The sequence below is a fragment of the Leopardus geoffroyi genome, chromosome C1 (genome assembly GCF_018350155.1).
Source record: "Leopardus geoffroyi isolate Oge1 chromosome C1, O.geoffroyi_Oge1_pat1.0, whole genome shotgun sequence".
Classification (NCBI taxonomy): Eukaryota; Metazoa; Chordata; class Mammalia; order Carnivora; family Felidae; genus Leopardus; species Leopardus geoffroyi.
Genome location: NC_059328.1, coordinates 19,768,853 through 19,779,618, shown reverse-complemented (window position 1 = coordinate 19,779,618; position 10,766 = coordinate 19,768,853). Strand labels below are relative to the sequence as shown.

The window sequence follows — 10,766 nt, the reverse complement described above, 5'->3', positions numbered from 1 at the left end:
AGGAGAAGCTGAGACCCCCCCCCCCCGCCACCCCCAGGACCCAGCTCAGAGAGGATTCTGCAACGCCCTCTGAACCCCTTTCTTTCCTCTGCTGCCCTGGAAGCCGACGTGGCATGATGTGCAGAGTGGAGTCTGTACTTAACCTGCCTCTTTAGGGCCCCTGGTTTCTGATCCAGTCTGGATGGGGGCATCCAGTTGGCCCAGTCCATGTCCTGTGCCTGTATCACGTGCTGGGTTCGGGGAGGTCGGAATTAAGTGTGTGGCCATCTTGGCTTTTATAGTGGGAGGTGCATTCTGCCTCCCTCCAGATGCACGTGGGGGAAAAATTCCACATTCTGAGCATCCAAGAAACCCAACAAATGTCTGCACGGGAAATAAAAATGAGTGGACAGTGGTTCCTGTCCCTGAGACACTCACAGGCACATAGGGGTCATTATGTGGGCAAATAATTCTGATGAGAAGTGATGGAGGCCATGGTGGAGGTGGTCACCAGCCAGGGGCTGGGCTGGCAGAGAAACACCGGTAATATGCCCCTGCTCGTGGTGGAGTGTCCAAGATGTCCCTGTGTGCTCCGGGCCACCTTGATGGAATGGCTGGGTGGAGTCTGATGAGTGGTTGGGCCTGTGTCACACGGGGCCAGACATTGTGTGATACGGATCCACCAACTGGGCAGAATTTGAGTCTCTAGAAATGTGTGCCTTTTCTTGCTCTCAGAAATAATGAAACTGCTTGGCCTAAAAAACTGTTTCCTAACCAATGGAGCTTCTCTTTTAATATCTAGCCATTCCTTATATGCATTTTGCCATGCCACTGAATCACCTCTTACCCCTGTTGGGGCCTCAGCTCAGTATCGGGATGAGAGAAAGGATTTCTCAGGATAGGCAGATCAGAGATGGGACGAGAAAGAGGAGGGTGTATTTGCTGCCTCCGGGGCCTCTGCTCCGTGAGATCAGATTCCTTCTCTTTTCTGCTCCACTCCATATCCTTCCGTGTTGCCTGCTCTGGTCTATGTCTATAACTGTCCCTGTCCCTGCACCACCATCACTGTCCTCCCTGTCATCATCACTGGCCGGTTCCATCTTGGCCAGGCCCCTGTTTCCAGAAGGACCCCAGCTTCAGCTGTTGAGCCTTGCTGTGTCCCTCTTGGCCTCACATAGCCCCACCCCACTCACCCCAGCTCCACACACTGATATTCCAGAACCCCAGTTTGTAGTGGTCCCAAATCAGCACATTGTCCCGTAGAGTTGCCACAGGTAGGTAAAGGCTGGTGGGTGGGTCCCTCTCATCAGGTCTCACAGTCCCCCCCCCCCCCCCCGCCTGCCCCCTTCTTCCTACTTGTGGCAACTTCAAATGAAGCACCTTCCTGTCACACTCACTGGGGCCTCAACCACAGGCAGCAGCTGCCCGCCTGCCCACCTCCCTGCATCCCTCAGAGGGAACTTCTGCAGAACCAGGTGAAGAGGCTCACGCAGGCAGGTGAAAAGCCTCTGCTGGGCAGGGTCGGGAGGAGTGAGGGAAGGGAAAACGGAGACTGTGCTTTGGCAGGCTGAGACACTCGAGTGAACGTGCTAGGGTCTGCGTCCGAGGAGCACTGGAGGAGGAGGGAAGTGTGGCCACTGAGGAGAAGGGGAATGAGCCTTGAGACACTTGCTGAGCTGAGGTGGTCCCTGTGCTGTGTGGCCTTCGGTGAAAAGAAGGCAGAGAAGCGGACAGCTGAGCGAGCAGAGGATCTTCCTGTCAGGCCAGTCAGGGGACCCAGGGGACTCTTGGCCTGCTTTCTCAGACTGTCCCTGGTGAGGGAGCTGAGCCTGGGTAGTCTGGGCAGCAGGACCCTAGGGCTTCCTCTGCTGCCCAGAAAAGCTGTGTCGATGATCTCTGAGTTCACTCAGAAGTACCTTCCATGAGCATCTTCCTCTCCGTCCTCTTCCCCAGGGATGAGCATAAGGCCAGCTCAGCTCCTCACCTCTGATTGTCTCCATTCGATCTTCTTCCTGCACCTACCAAGAAAGCATCATTGGCTTCTAAATGTCAGTACTGAGTGCTTAGACATCAGCCTGTCCAACCCTCGTGTTTTGCAGAGAGGGAAACTGAGGCCAGGAGGGGCAGTGACTCAAAGTCACACGGTGATGTAGTGGAACGGCCAGCTCTAGAAGCCAGGCTCCTGTGTGGAGGTCCTTCACTGCTCACCTGTGACTGACCTGTCTTCCCATCAGGTAGTAGGGGCATGAAGGGGGAGTCTGCTCCAGAATTGGGTTGTTGCCACAAGACTCAGCCTCTGGGGAGTACAGGGAGCTCCCTGTCCTGCAGCCTGGACTTCCAGCTCTGCCAAGGCAACCAGGTAAGGAGGGATCCCAGGCCAATCTTTGAGGGCAGCCTGCTTACAAAGGGAGAAGATATTAGGATGAAGTTGGGGGGAGGGGGGAATCTGAAGGGACCAGATTCCCACTGGCCCCTGGTCCTGAGCACTCCTACCCCGCCTGGTACATCATGGAGATGTGCCCTGGGGGTGCCAGAGACCCTCTCCCATGCCCCAGGGGCCAGACCTTTCCTGTGGGGCATGAGAAGGGATAGCACAGCGTCTGCAGGAGGCTTGGCTGTATGACCACGACCTGGGCCTCAGCGGGAGGGAAGCTCAGGGCCATCTTGTGGGGTTTACAGTCTTTGATGAGGATTTTCTCCGAGTTCATCTAGGCTCCATTCAAAACACAGTAGATGGTCTGAGACACAGTGGGGCCAAAGGGGTCAGGAAGGAAGGAAGGGAGACAGACCAGGGCTAGGTGAGGGGTTGTAGAGGATAGGAGGAGGGCAGTACTGGGGTGGGTACAAAAGTCTTTGGGGAAATCTTCAAATGAGGGATGGGGAAGCCGTTTGAGTGACAGACATGATACAGGGTGGGTCTTAGCTTCTCCTCTTTTGGAAACCAAACTGGAGCTGGGACCATCCTGGGAACACAGGTGTCCCTGTCTCCCACCCCCAAGTCCCTTGCCCCCTGTCTGCCAGGTCTCCTCAGCTCTCAGGCCACTTCCTGACACTGTGGATGCCCATGGCTCATCTTGTGCCAGCTGGCTGTGCCCCTTGCTGCTGGCGCCGGCCAAGTCTGCCTTGCTGACCTGTCCCCAGGGCCTGGACCTATACCTGTGTGCCCTGCAGCCGGCATCGCTGGGCATGGCCCCACAAGGTCTCAGAAGCGACACCTTGAGCACAAGTAAGCCAGGGCAGAGGGCTGCACTGTGAAGGAGGCAGCGGGTGGGAGAGGACTCTTAGATTTCAGGACAGGAAAGGGAGGGGACCCAGTGTCACTGGTGAGGACGGAGCCTCAGGCACGCTTTACTTCCACATTTTGGCCTGGAGTCCGGGCCTGGGGCGGGGCGGGGCTTTCAGGGCGACACCTGAGCCAGAGGAGGTGGATGGACAGTGGCTTTCTCAGGCATGAGCATGGGACCTGCAGTAGGGGTAGTCCGAGTCCTGGGACTGAGGATGGCGCCCTGTGCCTAGAATGTTTGAGCTAAAGGAATCTTCATTATGAGATAGGAGCACTGACCGGGAGCCAGAGAGCTGAGGATAGAGTCCTGGTTCTGCCCTTCCCGGCTCTGTGACCTTGGGCACATCACCGAGGCCAGTTTCTTCTTCCATGGGAGTAGGATGTCACTATACCTATGTTCTAGATTTGCCGCACTGTGACGCACCATTTCATCACACAACTGTAACCTCCTGGAGGGCAGACTGTGCTGCCCGGTCCCTTATTTCCCCAGCACAGAGCACAGAGTGAAACGACAGGTCAGCGAAGTTGGCTGAGCGAATAAATGAGGATCCAAGCAGACATCTACTTTGTGACCTTTCTTCTTTTCAGTATTTCACCTTATATGTCTCCCACCTCCCTGGCTGTTGGGCCTCAGTCTCCCTTCCTCGCTCTTCTCTGCCTACCTCCTAAATATCCCCATGCTCCATAACTCAGTCCAAAGCCTTCTTCTCTCCCCTCCCCCACCCTTTAGTCTCACCTCTTCTCTTCTTTCCCGCCTCTCCTGTTCACTTTACGGAGGGTAGTAGTGCTGTTTGACAGCTACTTCTCTCCTGCAAGAAAGGAAATGATCCGTACTTGTGCTGTTTACGACCGTACCTACTGAGCCTTTTAAACGTGGCTCGTGTGAATGAAGAACCGAATTCTTATTGTACTTATTTTAAGTAGTTGAAACGTCATCACGTGAGTCAAGTGGCTACCGTTTTGGACACAGCAGATCAAGGGTCGTCCTTATCAAGGACGACCTTATCAAGGGTCTCCTCGGGGTCCCCGGCACCCAGATTTATGTCTTCAGCTTGGACCTCTCTTTTATAAACTCCAAACCAAACAGATAAACAAACAACCAAACAAATTCCAAACCAATTCATCCAACTACCTACTTGGCTTCTCCACTTGGATGTCTAATAAGGTTCTTTTTTGTTTTTAATGTTTATTCATTTTTGAGAGACAGAGACAGAAGGTTGGGGGGACAGAGAGAGAGGGAGACACAGAATCCCAAGCAGGCTCCAGGCTCTGAGCTGTCAGCACAGAGCCCGACACGGAGCTCAAACGCATGAACTGAGATCATGACCCCAGCCAAAGTCAGACGCTTAACCGACTGAGCCACCCAAGCGCCCCTCTAGTAGGCTTCCTGATCATCTTCTCTCCCTAAAATGGTTGAGCACCACAGACATACTAGGTCCTTTTGTTGGCAAGTCCAAGTGCAGACCAGGAAGGCCCAGGGAGGGGAAATGCCTGCCCAAGTCACCCAACAGGCTTGCAAGGCTACGGCGATTTCCCAGCCTGAGCAGGGCAGGTTAGATGGGGAGCAGAGCTTTCCCCCAGGCAGTGGAGCCCTGACCACTGTCTTCCTTTTCCTGCTCAGCGCTCCAGCCACCAGGGTTGCATGCAGGCTCCACTGATGGCGAGAAACTCACGGCCAAGCACTCTGCGAGCAGGGACCAGAGGGGAAGCCAATGGGAAAGAGCTGGAGAGGGGGCCCGCTGCCCATCCTTCTGTCCACACAGCAGCTCTTGCCCACCCCCCTGGCAGAACAGAAGGAGCCCCAGCCCCCTAGCTTTCTGCTCCTGTCTGTCCTGCCTGCTGCCCACTCCCATCTCCAAAGAGCTCCCATTATGCCTTCACCCCTTCTGTCCTGCATATCCACTTCTCCTGCCTCCTCCTTACCTGCTTACCTATGGGGCCCTACCTTCTGTCCGATGCCCCCGCCTCTTCATGCAGCCCCCAGATCCCTCCCACCCCATCATGGCTATGCCCAGCTTGCTGATGAGTGTCAATGAGCCTGGGGCCCCCATGGCCCAGAGGGAGACCCTGTATCCTTACCCAGGGGCCTCCCAAGCCTCTGGCCAGATCCAGCCTTTCCAGGCCTGGAATCCAGGCCCTGGAGGTGCCAGGACCTACTCCTCAGGGCAAAAGAGTGCTGGCAGGGCGGCTCCAGCGAGGCGGACCCCACTGGGCTCCCGGACAGGCACCGCAGCGCTGCCTTACCCACTGAAGAAAGAGAATGGCAAAATCCTGTACGAGTGCAATGTGTGCGGCAAGAACTTCGGGCAGCTCTCCAACCTCAAGGTATCTGCGTCTTGGGCTCCACTGCTCCCCTCGGCATCCTTCAATGACCCCGTGCTATCCTGCTTCCAGAATCAAGGGCCTTAAAGCCACAGCAACTCCTGTCCAGCCTCTAGGCTGTGACCTGGGATGCTTCCTTTGGCCTCTCGGTGTCATGTTTGTGGAGAGGAGATGACAAAATGGCCGCCAAAAGTCCTCTCCACTCTAAGAGATAGTCTGTGAGAGCGTCCACTGCACTCCAACATGGGGAAACTGAGGGAAAGTTTTGCCCAAAGTGACTTCGATTTAATGGTGAAGTTAGGCCTTGATATTAGCCTCTCAACATCTAGTGCAAAGCCCTTTCTGGATCCCCAGTTAAGCCTCTTCTTGTTTATTTGTTTGAAGGTCTGGTGGGGGCATAAATTTTAGTGAGCCCAGGCCGCCCACCTGACAACCAGCTTTTTTCACGTGGGACCCCATGAAGCAGCACAGTGCCGTTGGGGCCATCATCCACATCGCCCAGAGGGGACCCCATGGGCACACCTCTTTGTGTCAGCAGAGATGGGGATCTACGCACATGTCGGCGGCACTGAAGTTGAGGAAAAGTTATGGTTGTTGAGGAGGGACGCTTCCGGGTCCCCAGGGCATGGGTGCTTAAACTTTAATGAGCCTCAAACCACCCGGGGAGCTAGGAAACATGCAGATTCCTAGGTCCCAGCCCCAGGGATCTTCAGTCAGCTGGCCTGGGGCAGGGCCTGAAAATCTGCATTTTTTAAAAAATTTATTTTGTGAGAGAGAGAACACAAGGGAGAGAGAGCACGAGTGGGGAAGGGGCGGAGAGAGAGCACGAGTGGGGAAGGGGCAGAGAGAGAGCTAGAGAGAGAATCCCGAGCAGGATCCACACGGCTCGATCTCACGAATCGGGAGCTCATGACCTGAGCCAAGATCAAGAGTCAGAGGCTTAACCAAATGAGCCACTCGGGCACCTCATTATTTATTTATTTATTTATTTATTTATTAGTTAGTTAATGAGAACGTGCCTCTTTAACATGCTCCCAGATGGTGCTGATGCTGCTGGTCTGTGGACCACACTTTGAGTCGCACCGCCTTACCTAGCCTTCTGACCACTGTCACGTCCCCTCCTGCGGGGCAGCAGAAAGAGTGAGGGTATCCTGGGGAAAGGCAAGAGGGGCCCTGGGGGCAGTGATAGAGAAGCAAGAGGATTGAGAAGCTTCAGGGCTAAATAGGGGTCCCGTGGGGATGTGGGGAGAGATTGGGACAGGATCCCAGACCCTGCCGGAGGGGTCTGGGCAGTTGGCAACATTTGTCCCACACCTGGCTCAGGTCCATCTGCGTGTGCACAGCGGGGAGCGCCCATTCCAGTGTGCCCTGTGCCAGAAGCGCTTCACTCAGCTCGCCCACCTGCAGAAGCACCAGTTGGTGCATACCGGGGAGCGGCCCCACAAGTGCCTGGTGAGACCCTACTTCCCCTCCCCTGTACTCCTGGGGGCTGGTGAGTAGTTCCAGGGCCCCAGAGGGATGGCACCTGTAGCCTCTATTCCCCAATCCTCCTGAGCAGGTGGAGACAGGACTGGAGGCGAGGGTGGAGGTGGGGAGGGAGGTGGAGGGAGGTGAAAATGACCCGAGTCAGCCTGGAAGGGCCAGAATGTGATACGGGAGCTCACTCCCTGGGCCTGGCGTGAGGAATAGAGATGAAGGCCTATGGGAGGAGAATAACAAAGTTGGGGGTGCTGGGGAGTGAATACCTATTACCTGCTTCCCAGGGCTGCTGCAGAAGTAAAAGGCCCAGTGTGTGAAAGTACGCACTACGGGTAACACCAGCTTGGTGTTAGCTCCCTCTCTCTGAAACTCACCACAGCCCTTGGGAAGTCAGAACAGCAGGAATGCTTCCCCCGTTTTACAGAGGCAGTCGTGAAAGAAATATAGAGGTTCTAAGTCTGGGCTACTTGGGTTCAAATTCCAGCTCTACCCCCAGCTTGTTGTGTGATCTTTGGCTAGTGGCTCGCCTCCTCTGAGCCTCGATCTCTCACTGAAATATAGGAGCTATACTGGTACTGAGTCATGCTTCTCCAGGGTCCTGGGGAAGACGATGTGAGACCAACTCCTGGCATGCCGCAGCTCCCAGTAAATGTTAATTACGCCCGCTAAAGCTGTAGACCCACGCACGAGGGTCCTATGTGATTATCTCGTTCAGTCCATCATCCCTGTGAGGTTAGGTGTTTATAGTAACGTGTTACCAATAAGGAAACCAAGGCTCAGACAGAAGTCACCTATGCGAGGTCACACAGGGAGTAAGAACCAGGATACTAACCCAGGTCTGCCTGGCTCCGATGGGCCAGACGCTGTGGGTCCCAGGGAGAAATCATCAGGGGAAAGCTTCCGGGCCTGCATTACAAGGTGGGGTGGTGGGGGGTGTCCAAGGTGGGGAGGGGAGCAGAGCTCCTGAGCCAGCCAGGTGGGCAGAGCTGACACCAGCGCCCCTTCCCACCAGATGTGCCACAAGCGCTTCAGCAGCTCCAGCAACCTCAAGACCCACCTGCGGATGCACTCAGGGGCCCGGCCCTTCGGGTGCAGTGTCTGCCCAAGTCGCTTCACCCGGCATGTTCACCTGAAGCTGCACCAGCGGCTGCATGCCCGCCGGCCCTGCGGCCTAGCTCACACCCACCTGCCCCTGGCGTCTCTTGCCTGCTTTGCCCGATGGCACCAGGAAGCCCTAGGTCTTGTGGGGGTGTCATCAGAGAGGCAGCTGGGCTGGGATTCGGAAAAGGTCAAGAGGTCCTCGGCATCTGGGGCAAGTAAGGGCAGCCAGCCTGAGCCCTGGTGCCAGGACTGTCCTGGGGAGGGGGCAGGGCAGAGCGATTAAAGGATTTTTCTCTACGGCAAGTCGAGGCCTCCTGAGCTTCAACAGTGGCGGGGGAAGCCACTGTGTATTGCTCAGACTTCGCAATCCACCAGGTCAGGGGACACAGCCACGGAGATTCTGTGATGCTCTCTCCTGGGGTGGGGCAGGCAGCCATCTCCTGCTCCCGGTCTGGGACCAGGTCCTCCAATCTCAGCTGGCCAGTGGGTAGTCCGGCCTTCCAGGACTCTGCACGGTGCAGACTATGCTGCCACGCACTGGGCACATTGCTCTTTTTCCTGAACAGATGTTCCAGCACCTGCCCAGATGCACGTCTGCTGCTTCCCACCACCTTCTTGTCTCACAGTTCGTAAGAAGCCACTGTTCCTCCTTAGCTGGTATTCCCTGCCACGGTCAGGGGGCGGGGTGAGCTCCTCCCTCTGCACCTGCTAGGAGCTGAGCCCCCTGTGGGGTGGAGGGACAAGAACACAAGGATGTCGATGTCTACTCATGACCCGGAAGCAAGATATCCCCCTGTGTGCCGGGACCAGCCACCAAAGAGGGCAAAGGGCTAAGGAGGTTCGAGCTCAGGGAAGAGGTAGAGGCTCTACAAGGAGTATAAGGAGGGAAGAACTGGCAAAGAGAGCCTGAGGAGCTAGGACCCTCTTGATGACCTTTCTCTCTGCAATCCCAGAGGATGCCCTCAGATGTGCAAGGTCTTCTGCCCCCCACTTGGGAGTTAGCAACAGGTGGGGAAAGGGCACTGCCTGAGAAGCAAGATTATTAATCACAATAAACAGTAGCTATTATTGGGGTGCCTGGGTGACTCAGTGGCTAAGAATCCACCGACTCTTGATTTGGACTCAGGTCATGATCTCACGATTTGTGAGATCCAGTACAGAGCCTGCTTGGGATTCTCTCCCCCTCTCCCCTTGTGCCCCCCCCCCCCAACTCATGTGAGGGCGCTCTCTCTCTCTCTCTCTCTCAAAATAAATAAAGTATAAGAAAATACCAATAGCTATTATTAAACAGTAATATGGGAATGCAAACTGGTGCAGCCACTCTGGAAAACAATATGGAGGTTCCTCAAAAAATTAAAAATAGAACTTCCTTAGGACCCAGCAACTGCACTACGAGGTATTTACCAAGGGATACAGGTGTGCTGTTTTGAAGGGGCACGTGCACCCCAATGTTTATAGCAGCACTATCGACAATAGCCAAAGTGTGGAAAGAGCCCAAACGTCCATTGGCTGATGAATGGATGAAGAAGATGTGGTTTCTATATACAATGTAGTATTACTCAGCGATGAGAAAGAATGAAATCTTGCCATTTGCAACTACGTGGATGGAACTGGAGGGTATCAGGCTAAGCGAAATTAGTCAGAGAAAGACAAATATCATATGACTTCACTCATATGAGGACTTTAAGATACAAAACAGATGAGCATAAGGGAAGGGAAGCAAAAATAATATAGAAACAGGGAGGGGGACAAAACTTAAGAGACTCTTAAATATGGAGAACAAACAGAGGGCTACTGGAGGGGTTGTGGGAGGGGGGATGGGCTAAATGGGTGAGGGGCATTAAGGAATCTACTCCTGAAATCATTGTTGATCTATATGCTAACTAACTCGGATATAAATCAAGAAAATAAATTAAATAAACTAAAAAAACCCCAGTAATAACTGGCCAACTTCCAGCAGGGGGCCTCCATTCGCACCCCTGTGGGTTTGAGAGCGGCTTCCCCACCAGGGACTGGGCAAGATTCACCCTGTGTTGTAGGCTCCCCAGGAGCGCAAGAGAAGACTCTTATGGGGAGCCCCTCTTGTCAGGGCAATGGCGGGGTGGGCTTTGGCCTTCCCCGCAGTAATCAAGGTCCGAGTTTAAGCCCACCTCGTCACCTCTTTGGCTCTGTGCCAGATGCCAACCACTCGGGCTAGGCCCCACCCACTCCGCAAGACCAAGCCCACACCGGTCTTGATCCCGCCCCTGCGTTCTAGCCCCTCCTTCTCGGGGGAGGGGAGAGACCTCTCGTTCCTCCCTGCCTCTTGACCCCCGCAGGACCTAGGTTCCTCTTTCCCCGCCCACCTCGTGCAAGGCCAGCATGGGGGCTGCCAGCACCCGGTGTACCCCTGGCGCCTCCCCAGGCCTAAAGAAGTAGCGCGGACCTGACTGAGAGCATGGCCTGGGCGGGGGTGGGCGAGGCTCTGGCGGAGCGGCCCGGGTTGGGGGCGGCCCCTGCGGAGCGCACCCCGTGCCCTGCGCCGCGCACCCAGTGCCCTGCGCCAGGGGTAGCATCTGGGTCAGTCCCCCGCCCGTCCCGAGTGCGGGCGGGGCCGCTGTTT

General features: G+C 55.4%; 1 protein-coding gene across 1 annotated transcript; it reads left to right on the top strand.

Moving 5' to 3' along the window:
* Positions 1-1,374: 1,374 nt before the first annotated feature.
* Positions 1,375-9,232, top strand: ZNF683 (zinc finger protein 683). Its single transcript, XM_045476187.1, is given in 7 exon segments — positions 1,375-1,476; positions 2,214-2,338; positions 3,001-3,205; positions 4,884-5,587; positions 6,908-7,036; positions 8,076-8,371; positions 8,373-9,232. Coding segments are annotated over 6 exon segments (1,731 nt in total). The 5' UTR covers positions 1,375-1,476; positions 2,214-2,224; the 3' UTR covers positions 8,656-9,232.
* The last annotated feature ends 1,534 nt before the right edge of the window (positions 9,233-10,766 follow it).